Below are 27,747 nucleotides of genomic sequence, written 5' to 3'. Positions count from 1 at the left end.
GCTTCTTATAGAATTTGCCCTTAACTGCCAAGCGGAAGGACCCTGCTGCTGCCTACTTTAGGGCCTTGTGCATGCGTTGCTTCAAAAGAGCATACCGTAGCCTGCACTATGTATGGTGTTCCTTTGCCCCTCTTCTAGCTCTCCAAACTCTGGGATCTTTGCAAGACTGGCCTGTGGGGGATGCAGAAGGATGTGGAGCCATCGACAAAGACTCATTGCATAAGTCGGGGACTGAAAAGCAGGGCTATGTACACAAACCACAGTTGCTCGCTGGCACGGCCAGTCCTGGATCTTTGGCATGCCCTCCCCTGGCAGTGGTGCCCAGGTAGGAAGGGGCCCACCCACTTTAGGTTCAGGCCCACTCAGCAGCAGCGCACATCAGTGGCATTGCTGGTGGGGACCCTGAAGGCATCTTTAGCAGTGTCACCTTTGTCATTTGAGTCGACGGCATGCTTCCATCTGCCGACACTGGTACTTCCTGCAATGGCTGACCCAGTATGGCTGTTCTTATGCTCTTACGTGAGCCAAGTATAGGACAATCAAGCCATTGTGACATCACTGCTGAGGTTGGCTCTTATTGGTGGAATGAGGCATTATGACATCACAATCTCAGCTCTGGAATGTTGCTCTCATTGGGGTTCCGGAATCTTGCTATTCTTTGAGATGCTGGAATGTTGCTACTCCTTGGGTTTTGGCCAGGTACTTGGGACCTGGATTGGTCACCATGAGAACGGGCTACTGGGCTTGATGGGCCATTGGTCTGACCCATTAAGGCTATTCTTATGTGCTGGGATCAGTGGCTTGAAGCATGCCACCAACTTTCTCCCCTTCTCAGATGGCAAGGGGAGTGCGGAAGATGTCTTGAACTGGTGGGTGTTGGGAACCCCCATCAGCCAAGGTATTTTTAAGGCAGTATAGAGAAAATGTGTGAGGCCCCCCCAGTCCACCCAGGGCCTCCTCCCTCCCGCCAGAAATGGACTTCTAGCTACACCACTGTCACCTGGATTCTACCAAGAAAACACACCATTCTCCCTGTACACATACAGAGTTCCTGGAGCTTCTTTAGGTGAAAGGCCTCTTCCTTCTCACTGTCTTCGAAGCAGGCGTAGAGGGTGGACTGCACCAGAGCGAACCAGCCCGCCGTGGTGCGCTGCAGATTCAGCCCACCCTTGTACTGGAGTCGGCCGATGCGCTCAAAGTCATGATTCAGCAGCTCCTCGGCCCGGTTCGATACGAACGACTAGGAAAGAGAAGAAAAAAAGATCAAATTAAGGTCATTTCCAAAACCAGCCCCTAATACATGCAAACAGCAAAAAAGGAAACTACGGAAGAAGGATCGCCAGTACCCAAACCCATCACCATCACAAAAGGTTTTCCTTAAGACATGTATCTTCACAAGAAAAGTAAATGCCCAGACGAGATAGTAGGTGGACTGACCCATTTGCAAACACCACCCCATGGCAGAGGTCAGAAGCATCATTCCAGCTTATAATCTACTGGTTGATGTTCATCAGTATTACCGTATTTTCACGCATATAACGCGCGCGTTATACGCGTTTTTACCTACCGCGCATACCCCTCGCGCGTTATATGCGTGAGCGCGGTATACAAAAGTTTTAAAACATAGTTCCCACCCCGCCCGACGCCCGATTCACCCCCCCCCAGCAGGACCGCTCGCACCCCCACCCCGAACGACCGCTCGCACGCGCTCCCACCCGCACCCGCATCCACGATCGGAGCAAGAGGGAGCCCAAGCCCTCTTGCCCGGCCGACTCCCCGACGTCCGATACATCCCCCCCCCCCCCCGGCAGGACCACTCGCACCCCCACCCCGAAGGACCGCCGACTTCCCGACAATATCGGGCCAGAAGGGAGCCCAAACCCTCCTGGCCACGGCGACCCCCTAACCCCACCCCGCACTACATTACGGGCAGGAGGGATCCCAGGCCCTCCTGCCCTCGACGCAAACCCCCCCCCCCCCCAACGACCGCCCCCCCCCCCAAGAACCTCCGACCGCTCCCCCAGCCGACCCGCGACCCCCCTGGCGACCCCCACGACCCCCCCACCCCCCTTCCCCGTACCTTTAGTAGTTGGCCGGACAGACGGGAGCCAAACCCGCCTGTCCGGCAGGCAGCCAACGAAGGAATGAGGCCGGATTGGCCCATCCATCCTAAAGCTCCGCCTACTGGTGGGGCCTAAGGCGCGTGGGCCAATCAGAATAGGCCCTGGAGCCTTAGGTCCCACCTGGGGGCGCGGCCTGAGGCACATGGTCGGGTTGGGCCCATGTGCCTCAGGCCGCGCCCCCAGGTGGGACCTAAGGCTCCAGGGCCTATTCTGATTGGCCCACGCGCCTTAGGCCCCACCAGTAGGCGGAGCTTTAGGATGGATGGGCCAATCCGGCCTCATTCCTTCGTTGGCTGCCTGCCGGACAGGCGGGTTTGGCTCCCGTCTGTCCGGCCAACTACCAAAGGTACGGGGAAGGGGGGTGGGGGGGTCGTGGGGGTCGCCAGGGGGGTCGCGGGTCGGCTGGGGGGGGCGGTCGGAGGTTCTTGGGGGGGGGCGGTCGTTGGGGGGAGGGGGGTTTGCGTCGAGGGCAGGAGGGCCTGGGATCCCTCCTGCCCGTAATGTAGTGCGGGGTGGGGTTAGGGGTCGCCGTGGCCAGGAGGATTTGGGCTCCCTCCTGGCCCGATATTGTTGGGGAGTCGGCGGTCCTTCGGGGGGAGGGATGTATCGGACGTCGGGGGGGGGGGCATCAGGCTTTCAGGATGGGGACAGACCTTCAAGGGGGGACAGTGCACGGAAGTCAGGGGGGGTGAACGGAGAGTCGGAAAGTCAGGGCGGGCGAAAGGAGCGTCGGGCAGCATGCGCGGTATACCCGTGAGCGCGGTATACCAAAGTTTTTGTACATATCATCGTGATTTCTGCGCGCTATACCCGTGTGCGCGTTTTATACAGGTGCGCGTTATTTGCGTGAAAATACGGTAAGCCACAGCAGGCATTTTGCTGGCCTACATTTCAGGTGCCTATCAAGGCCCTAAGGAGACGCCTAGGGCCGCCTAAGCTCGCCAAGGCCACTTCCAGTGGAACCACACTCGCGCCTAGCCTTGGGTGAGCTTAGGTGGCCCTTCGCACCTCCCTAGGCACGTGAAGACGCCTCCAATGTAGGCAGCCTGCCTTGGGGTGAGTTTTTTTTTTTAAAACGTGCGTCCCAATGGGCTGATTAGACAGCGGTAGGACGCCTACCGCTGCCAAAAATTGGGACGCTATTAACAGAATTTGCCCCGAAATGTCTTTGGGCAAAGATATGCGAAGACCAAGAAATAAGATCCACAGAAGATGAAAAGGGGTCCGAAAATAGACAGGAACATACAAATTAAATCCACTTGCTTTCAAGTGAAATTCCAAGGGACAACTCAAATTTGTAGAAAATAAAGAGTTAAACGCCAAACTATGACCATAAATATTGTTGATGCTCTCTAGGGAATGGAGTTTCTATTAAAACCAGCATGCCGAGACATACCTAGAGCGTTTGACAACTGACGTGGTCATTTTTAACACTCCCTCTTATATATGACCCAAGATACTAAGAAAAAAGCAGACCAACTTTTAATTGGTTTTAAATGCACCCTTTTACTGCCTGCACCTGGGGCAGAACGCTCCCACCGCTGCCCTTGGTAGGTCATTGCCACCATCATAAATTATAATCAGTTTGTGCCACCATTGAAGCACGCAGTCTTCCTTTCGCAAAGGCCACGGTCTAACTATGGAGCTAATTTGCTACGTTGGGTGTTGGATCTGATTTTCCACTCCAGAAATATGGGCTCGCTCCTGCAGGTTCAGTCCAGCTCACCAAGCTGTTCCACAATTCTTATTGTCATCATGGATCAATGATACAACAATCAAAAAATTCGAAGAAGCCATGTTGAGATTTCTATGTCAGGAGTGCATTTCATTGATGAATATAGGAAGTGATGCAAACCAGGGGGTTTCCTGTGCACTGTTCTCCCCAGTAAGACTTCTGATCTCCTGCAGTTCTTGAATGGACAGGCAGGTGGCAGCCTAACCCCTTTTGTTTAGTCTAGCCGTGTAGCTTTCACTTGTTCCTTTAACCTAGTGGTTCATAACCTTTTTGGTTTCTGTACCTTTTTTGACCAATGAAACTCTCACACCTAAGGATACCAGATGTCCAAGAAAACCTGGACATGTCCTGGACGGGCTTTTCAAAACCTGGCACTTGTCCGGGTTTTGAAAAGCCCCGATGAACTCTGGCCGCATAAGGAGGGCTTCTGAGCTTACACAGATGTCACACACATCCGCTCATGCTCCAGGCCCTCCAGAAGTGACTGGAGCTTGTCGCAGAAGAGAGGAGGCTTGCTAGGGGCGGGGCCAGAGGTAGAAATGGGTGGAGCTGGAGACGGAACCAGGCTAGGCTGGGGTGGAATTAAAGGTCTTATATAATATCCCTTAGATTTTCTAATTCTGGATTAAATGTTACTACAAGCAGTACATATTCCATGGTTTTCCTTTCCTTCTTCTAGGTTTCCCCAAGGTGTTTTGAGCGAGATTTTTGGGGAGATGATTTTAGGGTGATAGCCCTTTTGGTTAAAGGATTCTGTGGGAGAATTAAGGGATTTAATCCTGTCAGAGCATGTAAGTCAGAGCAAACCTGGTGGTATTTTGTAGCTCGGCTGTTTATAACAGTGTGTCTCAAACTTTTTTTTAGCTCTGTCATACTAAACGGAGCAAATTTTTTCACAGCACATTAAAATTGAAATTATATTGAAATTAATTTGAAAGTTATTTATCTAAAGTTCTTTAAGCTATGTATGGGTAATTGTAACAACGGTGAAACTAGATAGACTAGAATTGCTAATCAATGCGATGGGTGTGCTTGTTTTTCAGGGCAAATTAACTCAAAATGCGACTTTATAATCAACAAGCAAACACGCATTTCAGCATCCACCATATGTGGTTGTTCTCTTTTTTTTAAATTTAATTTCTGTCAAAGCTGAAAATTAAAGTTTGCAAAGATAAGAAGAGCCAAACGTTAACAAAGCCTCAATTGTATTGTTGCTTAAGTTAGAATAACTACTGCTTAAAAAATAAAACCAAAATTACTTGCCGTTAGTTTTCAAGGAGCGATGCCTGTCTGGGCCATTTTATCCTTGTGCACACAGACTCTTATAACATTGACAGACTCTCGCGTATGCGACTTACATTTCATCTATTCTACTGTATACTTTTGAAGGGAATTTTGAAAAATAAAGTCAAATTCTGGAATCTCTTCAGGGGACACCACTGTACCTCGGCATTGGACACTGGAGCCCATCCCACAGCGATAATGGAATGGATCAACTTTTCAGCTATCATATTCTCAACCCACAAGAGCCATTCACACACATCAGTGCAAGGACACAACGACCTTCAAAGCTTCAATTTCCACCCTCCACATATAAAAAAAAATCCAACATCACCTATAGAACCAATAAAATCCCTAAAAGGAGAAAATGGCATGCTCAGTGGCTTAGTAAGAGGGGGCAGCATCCATCCTCATCTCTGCCCCCCACCCCACCTCCTTCCCAAGCCCCCCTGCCATGCACCCCTTCCCTTCCCTGTACCTCTTTAATTTTCCCAGCATGAGCAGTATTACGAACTTGCTGCCCGTGACAGTGCGACTGACTTTTGGGCTGATGAAATGGGAACACATTGCTCTCTATTACCAAAAACTTCATTGGCTGCCCCTTGAAGCACGAGTTCTGTTTACATTTTTCTGTCTTTATTATAAATCAATATTTGGTCTGGCCTCCACATACCTGGTTTCTCAATTTAATCTGGATAGTTCTATCAGGCCCACACGTAGAATTCATCTGTTCACCTTAGAGAGTTGCGCGGGGACAGAAATCCCACCCATCCCCGCCAGGATCCTCTCCGTCCCCACCCATCCCCGCAAGGAATTATCTCCATCCCCGCCCGTCCCCATAAAAAGCAGCAATTACTTCTGATAGGATCTCAGGACTCAAGGATCTCCTGTATGAGGAAAGGCTGAGTAGATTGCAGCTATACTCAATCAAGGAACGTAGAGAGAGGGGAGACATGATTGAGATGTTCAAATACATCACAGTCCGTATTGAGGTGGAAGATGATATCTTTTTTCTTAAAGGACCCACAGCCACAAGAGGGCATCCGCTGAAAATCAGGGGCGGGAAATTTCATGGCGACACCAGGAAGTATTTCTTCACCGAAAGGGTGGTTGATCATTGGAATGAACTTCCACTGCAGGTGATTGAGGCCAGCAGCCTGCCAGATTTTAAGAAAAAATGGGATAGGCATGTGGGATCTCTTAAGAGGGAAGAAGTTAGGGGGGTGGGTCATTAGAGTGGGCAGACTTGATGGGCCGTGGCCCTTTTCTGCCATTATTTTCTATGTTTCTATGATCATCAATTCCATAGTTTCTTTTGCTGTTTTCCTTGTGGAATCTCTTTGGTGGAACCCTTTCTTTGTTTTCTATTCAGGTAATTAACTTATAAACCCCCTCTTTTACTAAGGCTGACGTGTCCATTATATTATATGGACGAACCCTGCTTCCAAAGCCTTCCATCCCCGTGGGAGTCCCATTGGCTAGAGGGGGGTCCCCGTGGGAGTCCCATGGGTCAGAGGGGGGTCCCCGTGGGAGTCCCGTGGGCCAGAGGGGGGTCCCCTTGGGAGTCCCGTGGGTTAGGGGGGTATCCCGCATGATCCCCGTTCCCGTGCAGACCTCTAGTTCACCTATCCAACAATTAAGGCCTGCCACTACAAAAGATTCCTCGACAGAACTCTCGCCTTCCAGGCAGGCAAATGAAACGATTGGCTGGGTAAAATTATCACGCATTCCTCATCCTACCTCAATTTTAGAAAATCTGTAAAAATGAATTTAATTGATTTGTAACATAAGAATCCTATAACTTTCCACTTCTTCCACTCTGTAAGCTTGTATTTGATAACTGTATTGTGACCACTTCGCTGTTTGTCCAGTCCCTTTCGTTGTAAACTGCCTCAAAACATCATGACATATTCAACTAGTGTTTTAGCCTGTTACATTAACGGGTGCTGGAGTAGATGTCTGTCTGTTTGTTTGTTTTTATTTGTCTCTCTCCTTGGACGCTGTCTGTCATTCTTTCTGTCTGTGTCTCTCTCTGGCCCCCTGTCTCTATCTTTATTTCTAACTCTATCCTCTTCCCTCAATCCTGCATGTGCCATTTTTTCTTTCTCCCCTCCACTTCCTTCCAACGTCTGCTCCCCCTGTCCCCCACACTTCCATTCAGTGTCTGTCTCCCTCTCTCTACCCCTTCCATCTACTGTTCACCCTCTGTCTTGCCCCTTCCATCACTGCTCTCTCTTCTTTTTCCATCCAGTGTCCACCCTCTCTCTCTCTCTCTGTTCCATATGGCATCTCCTCCTTCCTTTTCCCTTGGTCTGGCATACCTTCCTCCTTCCCTCCATGCCTTGCCATGTCTTCTTCCCTCCAAGCCATTCTCTCCCCCTCTGCTCCATTTCCTCCTTGAACTTCATTGGGCAGCAGCAGCAGCATTCACAATTCATTGCTTATGCCGGCTTCAGGTCTTCCTCTCTGGCGGGTCCTTAGACAGGACCCGCCAGAGAGGAAGGCCTGAAGCCGGCAACAGCAGCGAATTGTAAATGCTGCTGCTGCCTGAAGCACCCGAGGCAGACGCTTTTCTACCCTCCCAGCCCAACCCCCGGTGACTCTCTTATGTCTCCCTCCCATGCGACATGACCTTAACAAACCTCCCTCCAGTGTTGGCAGCCGCAGCATGCTAAACAGGCTGCTTCGCAGCTTTCTCCTGCAGTTGAGTCCTTCTGTCGCGTCACTGATGACATCACCAGCAGGAGATTCACCGGCAGGAGAAAGCCGCGAAGCAGCCTGTTTAGCGTGCTGCGGCTGCCAATGCAGGTTTGTGCAGGTAAGTGGCTGTGAGTTCGGGCGATTTCGGGCCTCCTACGACCCCCGTCTTTGTAGAGCAGGGAATCCATCGCTGGCGGCGAGTCCTGCCGGTGAGTGTAGGTAGGTGTAAGGCTGGGGACTCGCGCATGCGCACTCCTGCGGCCACAGACCTACGGATCATGGAAGCACGCAGATAGGAGTGCGCATGCGCGGCTAGGGTTTTATTATATAGGATAACTCTTTATTGTAATCAGTTCGCTGATTGTCCAGCTCATCTTGTTGTAAACCGCCTCGAACTATCATGGCTTTGGCAGTATATAAGAATAAAATTATTATTATTATTTTTAGTATCGGCTCCCTCTGACATCACTTCCAGGTCCCATGCATAGGAAGTGACATCAGAGGGAGAGCCAAGATGACATGGACAGCAAGTTTGTAATGCTGCTCGCACTGGGAAAATTAAAGAGGTACAGGAAAGGGAAAGAGAGGGGCATTGGAGAAACAAGGCAAAAACTGAGGACACATATCAATCTTTACAAGTATACAGGGGGGAAAAACCCCAGAACAGATCAGTAGGTGAACATTTCTCAAAGGACGGACACTCCTTTAATGATCTTGTAATAAAGGTGATCAAAGAAAAACTTCAGGAATAGAAAACATTCAAAATTTTAAAAATTTACTCTTCCATTCTATATATCAGCTCATGTAAACCTTTTCCTTTCTCTTCTTATATTTTGAGTTCTTGTAAACCGTACCGAGCTCCACTTCCGTGGAGAGGATGCGGTATATAAACTTAAGGTTTAGTTTAGTTTAGTTTAGAAGGACTCAGTGAAGATATTGAGGGCCTGATTTTTAAATTTGCATCCCGATGGCAGACAGCAGCAGGCGTCCTACAGCCATCTGGCAGCCAATCGGAACACACATTTGTTGTTTGTTTGTTTTTAACTCCCCAAGACAGGCCTCCGGAGGGCATCTACATAGACGCATAGTGACGCTTAAGCACACCCAAGGCGGGTTGTAGGTGTGGCTTTGCCCCAAAGTGGCCTTGGGCAGGCTTAAGTGTTGTTATGCGTCTAAATAGAAGTGAGACAGATGACTTCAATGTAGGCCTGCAAAAGACTATGGACGCAATTCTCTTTTGGAACGCCAACACATTATTGGGGGCCAAAAGAGAATTAGGCCCTGACTCTCTGTTATTGTATCATCGCCTCTGTCCATCCTCCCACCCCTTTTCGCTCAGATATACTAAGAAAAACCTAAATGACTTTGTACTATGTAACCCTAATGTAACTGCAATGTTTCTTCATGAGCCAGCTGAAAAGAAGATAACTCTCTGAAAGCTTGTAAAAGATCTCATCTACAGCATGGTTGTTGTCCCTTTCTCCCCCATTTCCAAGTAGACTAACCCAACAATCACAATTCTCTGCTCATGGAAAAATGAGAAATCTAAGTCACTTAATTCTCTGTTGCCCCAAATACAAAATGTAGATTGTGATCCCAATAGGGTCAGAGAAAGTACCCCCGCCTAATAGGTAAACCACTTTGGTGGAGCGGGACGTCCGGGTTTTACCTTCGCCGAAAGCAACGCAGGGCAGAGCGGGATATCCGGGTTTTACTTTCGCCGAAAACAATGCAGGGTGGAGCGAGGTGTCCGGGTTTTACTTTATGTTGACTCAGGCCTGCCCTTGCCCTCATGGGATCGGAAAAATTAAGAGGGGACAGATTCAGAACCAGTGCTAGGAAGTTCTTCTTCACCCAAAGGGTGGTAGACACCTGGAATGCGCTTCCAGAGGGCGTGATAGGAGAGAGTACGGTATTGGGGTTCAAGAAGGGATTAGATAATTTCCTGAAGGAAAAGGGGATAGAAGGATATAGATACAGGGCTACTATACAGGTCCTGGACCTGATGGGCCGCCGCGTGAGCGGACTGCTGGGCATGATGGAACTCCGGTCTGGCCCAGCAGAGGCACTGCTTATGTTCTTACTACAGAAGGGTGTATATCAAATGTGTGACCCTACACTGGCTGCCAATGGAAGCAAGGGTCATTTTCAAGTTTGCCTGCCTCTGCTTCAAAACCATAACAGGTTCATCCCCAATCTACCTGTCGCACCATTTTGAATTTCTAGGCACCACTTGCACACTTGCTTTTCCATCCTTGAAGGGCTGTATCTACAAGAGATTCCTTGATAGATCATTATCATTCCAAGCAGGCAAATGGAATAAATGTCTAACCACCTTCATCTCAAACTCACCCTCCTACCAAACCTTCAGGAAATCAATTAAAACCTATCTCCTCCCCTGCCTTGCTGTATCTTTGAAATGCTTCCGGATAAATCTTGACTACTCTTGGCATGTTAATGTAATTTGAAAGTCTTTCTGTGTACAGTCTCTTCCTCTGTAAACCGCTCTGAACTGCTTGTGGTATTGCGGTATACAAAAATAAAGTTATTATTATTACCCCCTTAAAGGTTTTGACATGTACATATGTACAGTCATGTCCAACTTGACCTGTAACCTCACTGGGCCACAACATTGAAGCGTACAAAGACACTGCACTACGGAAGAGGACTTTGTCATTTGCACCAAGCCGAGGCATGACACAAGGGTTTGGCATGGAGGATGCAATCAACGCTTCTAAATTACAGCAGGTACTTTCAAGCACGTGAACTCAGGTGACATCGCTTTTTCCGTAAAGTCCTTAGCAAGCATAACCTGTTTGGCAATGGCAACATTCAACCTTAATTACATGTACACTTTTCCCTCCGTATTCGCGGTGATAGGGGATTAACAGACCCGCGAATGCATGAAAACCGTGAACTTTTTCATATGTTATTTGCGGTTTCAGCATTCGCGGTTTCGATTATTTGCATATTTTTAGCTTGCTGGCTCCTCCCCCCCCCATTACGTCAGCTTGCATAGCGAAACCGCTGATTCCAAGCATTTACAGAGAAAAATCGCCGATTCCCGGTACTTTCTTCACCGTGTTTTGCCTCTCCTTCAGGAACAGGCCAGGTCTCCCACCATGTTATTCGTGGCTTCACCCTATTCACAATGGTTTTTAATAGAATGGTTTTAATATTAAAAACCATCGTGAATATGGTGAAACCGCGAATAACACGGTGGGAGACCTGACCTGTTCCTGAAGGAGAGGCAAAACACGGTGAAGAAAGTGCCGGGAATCGCACAACAGATTAAACAGAGTGGGGATGGCGAAAGCTAGAAGGATGCTTGGGTGCATAGGGAGAGGATAAAGGAGGTAATGATGCCCCTGTGCAAGACTCAGGTGAGACTTCCGTATTCGCTGCGATAGGGGATTAACAGAACCGCAAATACTGAAAAACCGCAAATAACTTGTTCATATGTTATTCGCTGTTTTCTATTAAAAACCATCGTGAATATAGTGAAACCGCGAATAACATGGTGGGAGACCTGGCCTGTTCCTGAAGGAGAGGCAAAACCCGGTGAAGAAAGTGCCGGGAATCAGCGATTTTTCTCTGTAAACGCTTGGAATCAGCGGTTTCGCTATGCAAGCTGATGTAATGGGGGGGGGGGAGGAGCCAGCAAGCTAAAAAAATGCAAATAATCGAAACCGCGAATGCTGAAACCGCGAATATGGAGGGAGAAGTGTATTTATTGAGGCTTAGGGCTCCTTTTACTAAGCTGCGATAGCGTTTTTAGCGCACGCAGAATTTTAGCGCGTGCTAAACCCGCATTACGCGGCTAGAACTAATGCCCGCTTAATGCTGGCGTTGGCGTCCAGCGCGCGTGGCAATTTAGCGCACGCTAAAACCATTATCACAGCTTAGTAAAAGGAGCCCTTAGTGTCAGGGGAGCTACCCAAAATTAACAGCTGGCGTCTTGGCTTAAGAGGTACCTTACTAGGTATTTTCAACTCATCTTAATGGTAGAGTCCCATTTTGCAAGCCACCGAGGGAGATGTAATCTAGCAAGCAAAGAGCTGGTAAAGATTTTTTTTTTTGGTTTATTTTTACCTTGGCTATGGAACTGACCCACTCTCTTGCCTCCTCGGAATTATCCAGCCCAAAAAGGTACATCCTCTCCGATTCAGTGTAGATTTCGAAAGTGCTTACAAACCTGCAATTGGAAAAAGACATGAGAAAAAGGGTTGAGCAAGGGGAGAAAGACATTGGAAAGAAAGCATGAGAATTGGTAAAACTAGATGAAAAATTGGTAAAACTATAATGAAAAATTGGTAAAACTAGAATGAAAAATTGGTAAAACTAGATGAAAAATTGGTAAAACTAGATGAAAAATTGGTAAAACTAGAATGAAAAATTGGTAAAACTAGAATGAAAAATTGGTAAAACTAGAGGGCAGGAAGACTCAGGAGCAATGTTAGGAAATTATTTTTCATGGAGAGGGTGGTGGATGCCTGGAATTCCCTCCCGAGGGAAGTGGTGGAGAGGAAAACGGTGATGGAATTCAAAAAGCGTGGGATAAACATAGAGAATCTCTAATTAGAAAATGAAGGATGTAAATGAAAGAACTAAGGCCGGTATTGGATAGACTTGCACGGTCTGTGTCCCATGTATGGGCATCAATGGGAACTCCACTAATTTGGAACATGAGGATGTAACCGGCCAGACTTTATGGTAGATATCCTGCAAACAACGGGATGGTTGGAGAGGCTGGAGTAAGCTTGGACGACAAGTTCAGCATTTGGAACCTAAACCAATACCAGGTGGACTTTAGTCTATGGCCCAGAAATATCAAAGAGACAAGTTAATTTAATCATGTATTATTTAATGGGTATAACTTATGGGCAGACTTGCCGTCATTTACTATGTTACTATGTAACACTGTGAATGTTGAACTGTAACCCATTCTGAGCTCTCGGGGGAGGATGGAATATAAATAAGGGTGGGTCTACCAATGGACTGTGCTAGCCTCATTAATAATATATTGTAGCTTGTCCAAATGAACATGATCACTCGTTAATTAAAGAGTGAAGACCCACTTCTACTGGTTCATCACTTTCTGCTTGACTGGGCAACCAGGAAGGTGTGGACACCTTGAGGAGGGTATCTAGAGAAGCTTGAAGAATGGTCTGGAACATGACAGTTAAGAGTTAATGTTCAAAAAAAATGCAAGGTCGTGAATTTGAGATGGAAAAACCCAAGAAAGCAGTACAGTATAAGGGGTGAAGTTCTTTTGTGCACAAAAAGAGCAGACCAGGGGTTGATCATATCTGATGGATCCTAATGCACCCAAATAGGTAGAAATGGTGAAAAGCAAAAGCCAGAAAGATGCTTGGGTACGTAGGGAGAGGAACAGCCAGCAGGAATAAGGTGGCGATAATGTCTCTGTATAAGTCTCTGGGGAGACCTTAGAGTGGTACTGTGGGCAATTCTGGAGACCGCATCTTCAAAACAATATATAAACTGGATGGAGTCTATCCAGAGGGTCACTTTATCTTCATCATGGGGACAGACTTAAAGATCTCAATATGTATACTTTGGAAGAAAGGCAGGAGAGGGAGATATGATAAAGAAACTTAAATATGTCTATGGTGCAAATGTAGAGAAGGAGGGACTCTTTCAATTGAAAGGAAGCTCTGAAATGACTGGGTATGGGATGTAGGTGAAAGGGGTTAGACTTGGGTGTAATACAAGATATTATTATCCTGATGGCCATGCCTAAATGTAGGGCAAGTCAGGAGCTCACCCGTGGGTGTCTGGTGGGTTGACAACCAGGCACACAATTTCCGTCATGGCGATCTCTCCATTCGGGGCAGAATTTCGGTCGCTGTCGTAGTAACTGAACACTCCGTCGTTGAGGACGCACCACCGCCGACTGAATTCTGAAGACAGAAAGGAAACAAACTGTGCCGTTAGTGTTGCCATACGGTGTGTGAGGCAGTGACCACAGGCACACCTAGTTCATCTGCTGGGAGCCTGGAGCAACATCGTTGGTTAAGAAGACGAAAAGGAAGAGCAACCAATGCAGAACAGGTACCAAGATAAGCAATGAACGCTGGCAGACTGAATCCACTGAAGTGGGCGTCTTGGGTCCTAAGTAGAGAATGACACGGTGACAAAATTTCATCACCGTTCCCGTCCCCGCGGATAACCGCGGGAAATAATCCCATGTCATTTTCTAGTGTCTATTTCAACCTCAGTCCTTCTACACCAGCATTCTTCAAAGCAAAGCTTGAGGGTCAGAGGTTGTGGCCATTCATACTCTGATTCTTATGTGAGCCAAGATAATGAAGCCATTGTGACATCACTGATGTGATTGGCTCTTAGGCACTGGTGGAATGAGGCATTATGACATCACAATCTCTGCTCTGGATACCAGAGACTGTCATTCTGTAGTGTCTGTTTCAACCTCAGTCCTTCTACACCAGCATTCTTCAAAGCAAAGCTTGCGGGTCAGTGGTTGTGGCCATTCATACTCTGATTCTTATGTGAGCCAAGGATAATGAAGCCATTGTGACATCACTGATGTGATTGGCTCTTAGGCACTAGAGGATTGAGGCATTATGACATCACAATATCTGCTCTGGATACCAGAGACTGTCATTCTGTAGTGTCTGTTTCAACCTCGGTCCTTCTACACCAGCATTCTTCAGAGCAAAGCTTGTGGGTCAGTGGTTGTGGCCATTCATACTCTGATTCTTATGGGAGCCAAGGATAATGAAGCCATTGTGACATCACTGATGTGAATGGTTCTTAGGCACTGGTGGAATGAGGCATTATGACATCACAATATCTGCTCTGGATACCAGAGACTGTCATTCTGTAGTGTCTGTTTCAACCTCAGTCCTTCTACACCAGCATTCTTCAAAGCAAAGCTTGCGGGTCAGTGGTTGTGGCCATTCATACTCTGATTCTTATGGGAGCCAAGGATAATGAAGCCATTGTGACATCACTGATGTGATTGGCTCTTAGGCACTGGTGGAATGAGGCATTATGACATCACAATATCTGCTCTGGATACCAGAGACTGTCATTCTGTAGTGTCTGTTTCAACCTCAGTCCTTCTACACCAGCATTCTTAAAAGCAAAGCATGCGGGTCAGTGGTTGTGGCCATTCATACTCTGATTCTTATGGGAGCCAAGGATAATGAAGCCATTGTGACATCACTGATGTGATTGGCTCTTAGGCACTGGTGGAATGAGGCATTATGACATCACAAGATCTGCTCTGGATACCAGAGACTGTCATTCTGTAGTGTCTGTTTCAACCTCGGTCCTTCTACACCAGCATTCTTCAGAGCAAAGCTTGCGGGTCAGTGGTTGTGGCCATTCATACTCTGATTCTTCCCTCTCTCCTTAAAGAATGACACGAAGATGGTTTCCCGCGGTTATCTACGGGGATGGGAACGGTGATGAATTTTGTCACCGTGTCATTCTCTAGTCCTAAGATTTGAGGTCTGCACTTAAAAATGAGAGAAAGGCCATCAAATTGCCCTGTTATTAGAATAATGCAATTCATCTGGGACAGCTTTCATCTGCATTGACTTGATGAGTGGGCGGAGCTCTTTAAAGCTTGTCACAGCCCAATAAAAAAGGTCAAATCTACAATTTCTTCCACTGGTACTTTGGGAATGTGGGGCACAGTGGTTATAGCTGTAGCCTCAGCACCCTGTAGTTGTGGGTTCAAATCCCACACTGCTCCTTGTGACCCTGGGCAAGATACTTAATGCCCCACTGCCCCAGGTACATTAGATAAACTGTAAGCTCAATGGGACAGGTAGGGAAAAATGCTTCTGTACTGAATTTAAACCTCTTAGGCCAGGGATAGGCAATTCCGGTCCTCGAGAGCCGGAGCCAGGTCAGGTTTTCAGGATATCCACAATGAATATCTATGAGATGGATTTGCATGCACTGCCTCCTTGAGATGCAAATCTATCTCATGCATATTTATTGTGGATATCCTGAAAACCTGACCTGGATCCGGCTCTCGAAGACCAGAATTCCCTATCCCTGTCCTAGCTGATCTGTTCTCTGCTCGTTGCCCTAGGTCAGGGGTAGGCAATTCCGGTCCTCGAGAGCCGGAGCCAGGTCAGGTTTTCAGGATCTCCACCATGAATATGTATGAGATGGATTTGCATGCACTGCCTCCTTGAGATGCAAATCTATCTCATGCATATTTATTGTGGATATCCTGAAAAACAGAGCTGGCTCCAGCTCTCGAGGACCGGAATTGCCTACCCCTGACTTAGGCTATAAGTGGTATATCAGTGGTTCCCAACCCTGTCCTGGAAGAACACCAGGCCAATTGGGTTTTCAGGCTAGCCCTAATGAATATGCATGAAGCAAATTTGCATGCCTATCACTTCCATCATATGCAAATCTCTCTCATGCATATTCATTAGGGCTAGCCTGAAAACCCGATTGGCCTGGTGTTCCTCCAGGACAGGGTTGGGAATCACTGTGGTATATAAATGTTAAAACTAAATAAACATTATACCATTCAATTCTAAAACACAGTTCTACGGATCCTCAGCTTGAAACTTGTCCCCTAAGCATGAGCAGGTCACTTAACTTTCCTGTGCTTGTAAACTGCGAGCTTTGAACCGGTAGCGTTACGCCACTGCTTCCAGCCAAGGCTCAGAAAACGTTCAGCCCCCAGGAAGAGGGAATCAATGATGTCCTATGGAAATGCAGAGCATCTTTTAAAGAAGAGAGAAGGAACACCCAAAAGGCCACCGATGATACTTCCCAAATACAGGAAAGTGGGCTGAGCTCCCAGAGAGGAAGAGGCAACTCAAAAATGTGCAGCCTCCATTTGTCACTTAAAAAGGTTCAGCTTCTTGCAGGACTGCCAAAATCCATTGACTGGCGCCTTTCAAAGGGGGTTTAATTGTACCTTTCAGTTCAAACATAATAAACTGACTTGTAAACACAAAGCCACTTGTACTGGGTTTGACTATCATGTCACTGGAGGGTAGTTCTAGAGTAGAGAATGACACAGGGACAAATTTTTCCATCCCGTCCCCGCAAGTTCTTTTCCTGTCCCTGCCCCATTCCTGCAAACTCTGTCCTCATCTGCACAAGCCTCAAACATTTTATAATCATAAATGTTCGAGGCTTGTGCAGTTAAGGCAGAGCTTACAGGAAAGGGACAGTAACAAAACTCACGGGGACGGGAGGGGGAAATTGAGTTCCTGTGGTGACAGGGGAAAATTGGTCCCCGTGTCATTCTCTACACTGCCCCACTCTAGAAATCAAAGTGTAGTAAAAGTGAGCCAAGTAAAGGACAATCAAGCCATTGTGACATCACTGATGAGGTTGGCTCTTATTGGTAGAATGAGGCATTATGACGTCACAATCTCAGCTCTGCTTCCCAAAGACTGAAACGCTTCACACTATTTATTTATTCAATTTTCTATATTGTTCTCCCAAGTAGAGAATGACACGGGGACAAATTTTTCCCTGTTCCCATGGGAACTGATTTTTCCTTCCTGTCCCGGCGAGTTCTTTTCCTGTCCCTGCCCCATTCCTACAAGCTCCGTCCTCGTCTGCACAAGCTCAAACGCTTTAAAATCCTAAGTAGCAACATTCTAGAGCTCAGATTGTGATGTCATAATGCCTCATTCCACCAATGCCTAAGCTCCGCCCTCATCTGCACTAGCCTCAAACACTTTAACATCATAAGTATTTGAGGCTTGTGCAGTTAAGCCAGAGCTTACAGGAATGGAGCAGGGACAAAACTCACGAGGACGGGACAGGGAAATTGAGTTCTTGCGTGGACAGGAACAAATTTGTCCCTATGTCATTCTTTACTATAGAGTACACTCATATAGTCACATGCTGATTACATGTGCATTTCATTAGAATAATAGTATATAAGCTTGTAGGGCCTGATTCTTGAAATGCGCGTCCCGATGGCAGCTGGCGTTAGCTGTCCTATCGCTGTCTCGCAGCCAATCGGGACACAGGTTTTTTTTTTTAATTGTCCAAGGAAGGACTCCTACATTGTAGGCCTCTGTTGTAAGTCTATGGAGATGCATACCCATGCTTAAGCATGCCCAAGGTGGGGTGTGGGCATGGTTTCGCTCGGAAGTGGCCTTGGTCAGGCTTAAGTGTTGGTACGCGTCTCCGTAGATGCGAGACAGATGCCTTAAATGTAGGCCTGCATAATGCTGGGATTGTAGACACAGTTCTGAATGGGATGCCGATGCGTGGTTGGTACACGACTGGCAGCCGCTTATATCAGCGTCCTATTCACCTACTGTATGCTTATATATATAAAAATTCCATCTAAGCCCTTTCCCATAAATATGCACATATCTTACATATGGACATCACAAGGGCCATCATCAAGACAATTTAGTAGATGCATATGCCTCATTGAAACAAAGTGTCGAGAAAAGTGTGGAATAACTCGTAAGTTTCATGGCTCCACATCATTCCCTTCTTGGTTGGGCTGAGAACTTTTCTTTGGCCCCTCCTATTGTGATATCATAATGCCTCATCCCACCAATGCCTAAGAGCCAGCCTCATCGGTGATGTCACAATGGCTTGGTTTCCCTCTACTTGTGCCCATTTGCCAGATGCATTTGCCTCATTGAAACAAAGTGTCGAGAAAAGTGTGGAATAACTCGTAAGTTTCATGGCTCCACATCATTCCCTTCTTGGTTGGGCTGAGAACTTTTCTTTGGCCCCTCCTATTGTGATATCATAATGCCTCATCCCACCAATGCCTAAGAGCCAGCCTCATCGGTGATGTCACAATGGCTTGGTTTCCCTCTACTTGTGCCCATTTGCCAGATGCATTTGCCTCATTGAAACAAAGTGTCGAGAAAAGTGTGGAATAGCTCGTACATTTCATGGCTCCACATCATTCCCTTCTTGGTTGGGCTGAGAACTTTTCAGAGGCTCCTCCTATTGTGATGTCATAATGCCTCATTCCACCAATGCCTACGAGCCAACCTCATGTCCTATACTTGGCTCACTTTATTACATATGGCTATGATTTCCATTTCTAGAGATATTTCTTTTTTTAATTAAAGGGGGAAGTTATCGTTCAAGATGTGATATTTCACCGTTAAGCCTAGTTATTAGCAACTCGATCTCATTGCATAAAATGGGACCTGTGTTAAAATAACCCATCTTAAAATGTGTCTTGAAAAACAATGGTCAGTCGGTGTTTTTCTTTTACTTTGTAGGTTCATATTCTACGCCAGGGATCTCAAAGTCCCTCCTCGAGGGCCGCAATCCAGTCAGGTTTTCAGGATTTCCCCAATGAAGATGCATTGAAAGCAGTGCATGCAAAAAGATCTCATGCATATTCATTGGGGAAATCCTGAAAACCCGAATGGATTGCGGCTCTCAAGGAGGGACTTTGAGACCCCTGTTCTACGCCGATTAGTTGCAGGCGGGTTATAAATGTGAAAAATAAATAGAACCGGTGAGATACTAATGAATTGCAGCAGTCTCTCGGAAGGAGTGGGAGCCCCTGGACTAGCACGCCACCGATGACACCGTTAAAGCAGTGGCGTACGCTCCCCGGCAAATACAGTCAAACCTCGGATAGCGAGACGTGGTGCGCCAGTGTTTTGCAAGACAAGCAAAACCTTTTATGCAATTTTAACTCGATAAACGAGCGTCGTCTTCCTGTACAAGCACATATACGCGCAGTCACGTCAATGACGCACAACATACGCGCATCGCATCGCTGAGCGTGGCTGAAGGTAATACATGCACCCGCAGTTCAAGTGCACGCAACATGCACACATTTCACGCCAAGCGCGGCTAACGTAATAAAAGCATCACGCCCAATTCACCCGCAGTTCAAGCGCGCAGTATAAGTGCGCATATCAGTAGAGTATTTTATATTAAAGTTTTTGGTTTGTAGAACGAATCGTCTGAGTTTCCATTATTTCCTATGGGGAAATTTAATTTTAAATTCAAACATTTTGGTTTACAAGCATGCTTCCGGAACGAATTCTGCTTGCAAACCAATGTTTTACTGTACTATGTATTTGTGAATAACTTTAGGGGCCCCCAAACCTTAATTCCCGCCTCCCAGACCCCTCCACAACTTACCTTAAAGCCCTGGTGGTCTAGTGGTGAAGCGGGGCAGGAGCGATCTTCCTACGCTCCTGCCTCGTGAAAGCTGCGATCAAAAACGGCTGCCGCACATTCCCACAGCAGTCTCGCAAGATCGCAGGAACCTGTGAGACTGTCGCAGGAACTTTCAGCAGCCATTTTTGATCATTGCTTTCACGGGGCAGAAGCGTAGGAAGATCGCTCCTGCCCCGCTTCACCGCTAGACCACCAGGGCTTTAAGGTAAGGGGTGGAGGGGTCCGGGAGGCGGGAGGCTCGCGAGTAACCGAATTCGCCAATGCCAAACTCGCACATATGGAGGGAGACTTGTAAATGTCTCTATAAAAGCATCACAGCAAACGGTGGGCATTTGTCAGTGCAAATAAATTCGGCAGGTCTTTCTGTGCAAATTTATCAATTTCATTTGTTCACTTGACATCTCGAAGTACCTTTATTACGTGAAGTTTGCAAAGAATCTCTATCACACCACATATTTCTTGCATGATCAGTTTATAGCTCTGTCACAGGACAATTTGAGAGCCAGGTTTTATTACTGTAGACTGATTGATTGATTGATTGATTGATTTGGTGCTATTCTGAAACACGGTGTATACACTAGGATTCCTTACTGGACTTTCAGGTCATTGGGATTACATTAAGAGGTGTGGCCTTCTAGCATCTGTTTGCAAAAGAATCAAGGTTTCCATTAATTGTTAAGAAAATGGAGTCTGATGATGTCACAGATACATAGCAGGTGTCATCAGCCTTCATTTGCTGGGTTTTTTAAATCGTGTTCACACTATACACAGGGAAAGATTATGAAGAAAGTCAGCCAAAGTGTGTATAATAACCAAAATAGGAACTGACTGTACTGAAAACTAGTGCACAGAGAGTGAAAAGGATTTATAATAATATGCTCAGAAAAGTGAAACTCTGAAGAGAGAGTGACAACCCTCTCTTGGGGTAAGAGTTTACCGTCCAGTCATTGCATAATTGATTCAAAAAATCACTCTCTGAGAACTAGTGAAAGTAATAAAAGCTAATTCAAATCTTGAAATTTCTAAACACAGGCCAGGTTCAAAAAAATTTTTGAAATATGAAATATAATAAATCTCATTGGATTTTTGATGATGCACTTATCTTATAAAGATAAACTTGTTATAGGGGTCTCAGCAATAATAAGCCCATTATCTGCCTTCTTTCCTCTAAAGCACAATACCTACCTTCACGGGATTTACGTTCATGGACAGCTTTGCTCATGGAAGCGGTCTTATGCAAATATCCATTATGCGTGATGGAGAGACGAGCCACATAATACTGCTTTTCCATGTTGCTTTTCAACTCCACCCGAGGGATTTCTGCAGAGCATTAAAAAAAAAAAAAATCAGTAACCATCAGGACCTGGAGTGCCCTGCCAACCAATTTACAAAAGGGGATATTAGATAAAGTTTGTTACATAGTTATGCAAGGATCCCTAAAGCAGAGGAGGATAAAAAGGCAGAAAGGATGAACTTCTACAATCAGACAAGAACGTGAGGTACAGCCACTTAAAATGCACAATTGAAAAGAACAAGAATTACATGTTTCAAGAGCACAAATACAAAATACCCTACAGGATCGTTTTTCAGACAAGCGAGTCTTTAGAAAATTCTGGAAGAGGAAACTTTGTGCAAGAAGAAACATTTTGGAAAAAATACAGTGGGGCTTCTGCCCCTATAGCACAAAATTAACAAATTGGCTAAAAATTCTCCTGTGATGTTTTCTGTTGACCTTTTATCCTGTGCAATTGTTTTTCTTTCTAGAAGCTGCAGGAAATCAAATGCTTTCACAAAAGATAAGTCATTTCAAAGCACACGGACATGCAGCATTCTGGTTCTTTTAGTTTGGATCTTCACTTCTACCACATCCTGAAATCTGAAAGATGACCTCAAGTCCTTTGAAGCCAATCTTTTTGGACTCAGAACTAGTGAATGACACAGTGACAAAATTAATCACCTTTCCCGTCCCCGCAGATAACCGCGGGAAATAATCCCTTGTCATTTTCTAGTGTCTGTTTCAACCTCGGTCCTTCTACACCGGCATTCTTCAGAGCAAAGCTTGCAGGTCAGTGGCTGTGGCCATTCATACACTGATTCTTCCCTCTCTCCTTAAAGAATGACATGAAGATGGTTTCCCACGGGGACGGGAACGGTGATGAATTTTGTCACCGTGTCATTCTCTACTCAGAACCTCCTAAAAGGCTGCAGAGAGAAGCGAAAACACCATCTGCAGTCCTACGGGATCTCTTAAAGCCTTGTAACTTTCATAATCTTTTCACATAGAATCCTTTTAGTCATGATATTGTTGTGTTTATCTGAACTTGCTTTGCTCCTTGACCTTGTTACACTAAGGGGCTCATTTTCAAAAAAGATAGACGTCCAAAAGATGGCATAAACCGGCACTTGAACGTCTTGCAGGTACGAAAGTAGACATTTTCTCCACCCGATTTTTGGACGTTTTTCTCAAAACATCCAAAGTCAGACTTAGACGTCTATCGAAAAGGCCCCTCCAAGGATCTACATCGGAAACTCTTGTAGATTAGCCTGTTTTATGTTCATCCTGGCATTGGATTTATCAACAAAATTCCACTGATGGAGAGCGGTTCCATAAAGGGGTATCTTTTGGAAGGCATCTATTTTTCTTTATAGAATACTAGTTTAGGTCAAATTCATGTCTATATTTTGACAAGAGTACTTATACTTATATAGAGTGGGTGTAAATGCTCGCGCCTAGATTTCTGGAAAACACATAGAAATTACAGTAGTCTTTAACTTACATGTGTGACTGTGCATCTCGTCTATGCTACAACTAAGAACACAAGAACATAAGAATAGACTTACTGGGTCAGACCAATGGTCCATCAAGCCCAATAGCCCATTCTCACTTGGGCCAATCCAGGTCCCTAGTCCCTGGCCAAAATCCAGAGTAGCAACATTCCATACGGAATCTCACAGAATAGCAAGATTCCGGAATCCCAAAGAGTAGCAACATTCCATACGGAATCTCACAGAATAGCAAGATTCTGGAATCCCAAAGAGTAGCAACATTCCATGCTACCGATTCAGGGCAAGCAGAGGCTTCCCCCGTGTCTTTCTCAATAACAGACTTATTAATTCTGTATCACTGCCAGGCACATGCAGTGCTTTACATTACGTTAACCATGTGCGAGACAATCCCCGCATGACAGAGCTTATAATCTTATCAGATAAACAGGACAATTGGGATAGGGAATTAGAGAGGGAGTGACAAAATGGACGTGGGTTCTTTACGGGTGGGTCAGAGTTAAGAATTAAAAGCAGTCTCAAAAAAGAGAGTTTTTAGCCTAGATTTTATCACTGCCAAAACGGAGTTTGACGTACCGATTCAGGCAGTCTGTTCTAGGCATACGGTGCCGTATCGTTTTTTTACTTGCCTGCGTCGGTATTGGCGCTCTCTCCGACATCACTTCTGGGACCCGTGCCTAGGAAGAAGTTAAAAAGGTACGGGGAAGGGAAGGTGGCGCGCGTGTGGCGGGGGTGGGGGAGGTACGCCACTGCTCTGAGCGCCGCTCACCCTTTCTACGCCACTGATTATCAGCACTAGCCACAGTCCGCAGAGGCTCTGGCTATTGCTGTACTCTCACAGAAACATGGGTTTTCAATCTCACTCAGTGTATCGCAAACTTTGTGCCACAGCAAGATTCCGGGTGCGCCACGAGACGCTGGCACCGGCTGACTGCCTCTTCTCCTCACCGGTGCATCTCCTGCTCCAGCACCCCCTCCCCCCCCCCACTGGCAGCTTAGGGCCCGGTCTGGAGGGGCTTCGCGAAAGCAGATGTCGGCATGCTTGCATGTGATGTCATCATGTCGACGTTCGCACATTTCCGGGTGCCCTCCAATCATAGCCGGGAGTTTATTGCGCCACCCAGCAAAAAAGTTTGCGGGACACTGATCTAACAGGAAGGCACCCGGGAGGAGGGGGCAGGGCCTGCCAATGCAGCGGTCACTGACTCGCAGGCTCCATGTTGACTTCCAGTCTAGGCAGAGGGAGGGGGAGCAGCCCTGCTTGTGACCCCCATCCACTGATGTCCTGACTCACAGTTTAAAAAACACAGCATTAAAGGCACCCTGCACTCAAAATGCAGCCCTGAATCATTCAGGATAGGTCAGTTCCAAACCCCACTTCACCTGACTACGTCTTAACCACCTTTCAGACAAACTCTCACTGAAGCTGTCATATTATTCCAGCTGCACCAACTGAGCTCCATCCCCTCGATAAGTAATGAGGCTAATTTCCCTCCACCATCATCCTTCTCCTTCTCTGCGCTCCCTACCAAGCAGACAGCCGTCTGGCACTGCCTGAGCGTGACTCATGCCCCAGGAGTTATTTATAAATGTGATTCAGTCGTTTTTCGTAAGGCAGGTGGCAGGGAATTTGCAAAACCTACAGCAGTGGAACACAGATCGGGGGAAAGACGTTCTGGGAACTTCAAAAGGCAAAACAATCTGAGTTCAAAACCATATACAGTCACCAAGATTTTAACCACAGAAAGGTGTTTTGCAGGTTCTCAAGGCAGTCTGTTATTACTCAAAAGGTAGTAGAGGGTCTTGTTGTTAGCTCTTCGGAGCAGGGACTGTCGATTGTAGGTTAAATGTACAGCGCTGTGTACGCCTTTTAGCGCTATAGAAGTGACAAGTAGCAGTAGGAGGAGAAAAAACTTTTACAGATAATAGGAGGGGATGAGGGGAATACTGGGGTAGGTGGGATGGGCCTGAGATCAGGGCAGGCCGTGTTAACACAGGGGTCCATAGGAAGCCACTGGATGAGCTTTCACAGCTCCAAAACAAAACGTGTGAATGATTTACCATCCAACTTGTCTTTTGAGTGTATTCTACCTTTAAAAGGAATTTGAATGAGGATGGGAGTACCTGGGGCAATGAAGGGTTCAGTGGGATTTGAACTCACAACCTCAAGTTGATGAGACAGCTGCTCGAACTACTAGGCCACTCCTCCACTCTGCAAGACAAGAGGGTTGATATTCAAAGCAATTTAAACGGCCAGAAACGGCTCCTAGCTGTTTAAATTGCTTGTCCAAGGCTAACAGGGCATATTCTGTGGCACTTAACCGCTGCATATGTCCAGTTAGTACAGGGGTTGGCGACCAGCGGCTTTTTGACCACATGGTTGCGGCTCTTCTCTTATGGGGATCCCGCGATGTGTCCCTGTCTCCTGGCAGCCTCCTCCTCCTTCCTTTCAAAGCCTTGGGCAGCAGCTCGAACACACCGCCCACGGCTGATCCGGAAGCCTTCCCTCTGACCGGCATTAGCTATTCAGGGGGAGAATGTCAGAGGGAAGCCTTCCGGGTCAGCCGTGTGCAACGTGTTGGAACCGCTGCCCATGGCTTTGTGAAAAAACACGTATGGCTGCCTGAAAGGAAGGGAGGGGGCATGAACTTGGGACATAGGATGGAAGGACAGAGGAAGGGAGGGAAAGAGATGCTGAGGTGGGGGAGGAAATAGAAAGGGAGAATTGTTGGGCATAGGGAGAACATGAGAATTATTGGACATGGTGGTGGGGGAGGAGTTAGGTAGAGATACCTGGGGAAGAGAGAGATGACAGGGAGAAATGTTGGAAGTGGTGGTGGAGAGGGAACAGTGGGACAGATGGACGCGGATGCAAGAGGGAAGAATGTTGAACATGAAACAACTCCGTGTAGAAATATAGTGTCAAGAGATTCATTTAATTGTTTTTCTTTATTTTCTGTAAGTACCTTAAGTTTTGTTTTGGAGCTAAATGCATTTATGCCCCATATCGCATTAAAAAATCGTATCCCACACCCCCTTCTCAACCCATTGCATCTCTTTGTAAATCTTGGGTCAAACATTGAGGATAAAATAGCTCTCTGCTTTAAAAAGGTTGCAGACTCCTGAGCTAGTGCCTAAGTCAAAACCGGCCATTTTGTGAGAGCTTTCACTTATGCGAAGAACTGTCACTGTTCAGTGTTTAAAAGCAAAAAGTAACGACATACCACACATACTCAAATATAAACCCATCGAATATAAACTGAGATTCCATTTTACCCACCCTTTTCAGGGGAAAAATTCCTCTCCTTCCCTTCCCTTGGAGCCCTACCACTCTCCCTCCCTCCCTCCTGGTAGTCTTCTGTTGCTGCAAACCCTCTTAACCGGTAGACTTTTGCTGCCTCAGTCAATGCGTCCCCACGTCCCCACCCATGCCCCCACCGAACCAGATCTAGCATTCCCTTCCTCCCAAGTGAGAACAAATCTCTCCTGGCCTACTGTGGAGCCACTGGAAGTCTTTGTGGCCATTTTTACTGCGGAGAAAGAATGGACAGGAGCCAATGGGAACTGCCACTAGACCACCAGGAAATCACGGTAGGCCTGGGAAGGAGGGAACACTAGCTCCAGTCCGATGGAGGTGCAGGCACATGCTGACTGAGGCAGCAAGCGTCTGACGGTTCAGGGGGAGCTTGCGGCAGCGGTGGAGGGGAAAGTCTCGAACATAAACCAAGACCCCCATTTTTGGGGCCTAAAAATCTCGGTTTATATTCAAGTATATACGGAACATAGGATGGCGCAAAACACAGCCCTATTTTTATGCGGTTCACTTTATATGGTTAAATACTGAATATAATACTTGTCATAATTAGATTACAAGCTCTTTTAGGCAGGGTCCATGTCTTGCGTGTTTAATGTACAGCACTGCATACATCTAAAATCATGTCACTATAAGAAGTTTTTCGATAGAATGTTACCATTTCAGGCCGCTAAATTGAATACATGGCTTGGAAAACCTATATTAGAGGCTACTTCCTATTCTGACTTTAGAAAATCGCTAAAGACACGCCTGCTTGACATGTTTACATCTTAGTCGTGGCACTGTTTACTTCTCCGGCTTTTCAACTTTTAATTGATGCATTTTTTGACTGTTTTAATATATATATTGATTGTACGTATTTTCTTTTACTCTGTTGTGAACCGCTTTGAACTTTTGGTATAGCGGTATACAAAAAAATAAATTATTATTATTATTATTATTATCTGGTAGCACCATAAAATAGTAATAGTTGCAGAAGAAAAGGCATCCATGTACCCGCTGACTCTTGCAAGCTGTTGGGCTGGTACCTGGAGCCTCTTTTATAAAACACAGAAGTACCGGGTGCCTTTTTGGATTTCTCAGGTAGGTATCCTTTTAGAAAATCAAGCTCATTCGGCTTAGGATATTGCGAATGCTATTATTTTGACTTAGGATGTTTTATGCAAATTGTATTTTAATATATTTTTTTTAAGCTAGACTCATGATTAAGCAGAACGTAAATTCTAAGCTGAATTAAATGAATAGTGAGGAGCGCAAAGGGAAAGCTATAGACCAAATCGGGGAAGGTGAGGGAACAAAGGCTGCAATCCAGTCGGGTTTTCAGGATTTCCCCAAAGAATATGCGCGAGATCGATTTGCGTACAATGGAGGCCGGGCATTCTAATAGATCTCACGCATATTCGTTGGGGAAATCTTGAAAACCCGACTGGATTGCGGCTCTCGCTCTCCACCCCTGGACCAAATGAAACCCAAACTAAAAGCCCACTTTACCCAAGGCCGTTTTCAACGCCTAACTCCCGTTCACCATAAGATACGTACCTATGTCCATCCTATTGTTCTCTCTGCTAGAAACTCCCCAACCCCTATATATAAGCTCTTCTGAGAAGGGACCTTCTATTACATGTGCCTTTCAGCGCTATAGAAATGATAAATAG

At 46.3% G+C, this 27,747-nt stretch overlaps 1 protein-coding gene across 6 annotated transcripts in view; it reads right to left on the bottom strand.

Annotated features, from left to right (window-relative positions):
• ARAP1 (ArfGAP with RhoGAP domain, ankyrin repeat and PH domain 1) overlaps window positions 1-27,747 on the bottom strand; it is a 331,554-nt gene that overhangs the window by 72,964 nt on the left and 230,843 nt on the right. For all 6 annotated transcript variants that reach the window (XM_033947923.1, XM_033947925.1, XM_033947924.1 and 3 more), the window contains 4 exons: window positions 21,181-21,315; window positions 13,625-13,760; window positions 11,932-12,034; window positions 1,045-1,240 (listed from right to left, as the gene is read on the bottom strand). In XM_033947923.1, the coding sequence (XP_033803814.1) occupies window positions 1,045-1,240; window positions 11,932-12,034; window positions 13,625-13,760; window positions 21,181-21,315 (570 nt within the window). The remainder of the gene's footprint in view (window positions 1-1,044; window positions 1,241-11,931; window positions 12,035-13,624; window positions 13,761-21,180; window positions 21,316-27,747) is intronic.

Source organism: Geotrypetes seraphini, chromosome 6 (assembly GCF_902459505.1).
Source record: "Geotrypetes seraphini chromosome 6, aGeoSer1.1, whole genome shotgun sequence".
Classification (NCBI taxonomy): Eukaryota; Metazoa; Chordata; class Amphibia; order Gymnophiona; family Dermophiidae; genus Geotrypetes; species Geotrypetes seraphini.
The sequence above is the reverse complement of the archived record's forward strand: the minus strand, read 5'-3'. Positions and strand labels throughout refer to the sequence as shown.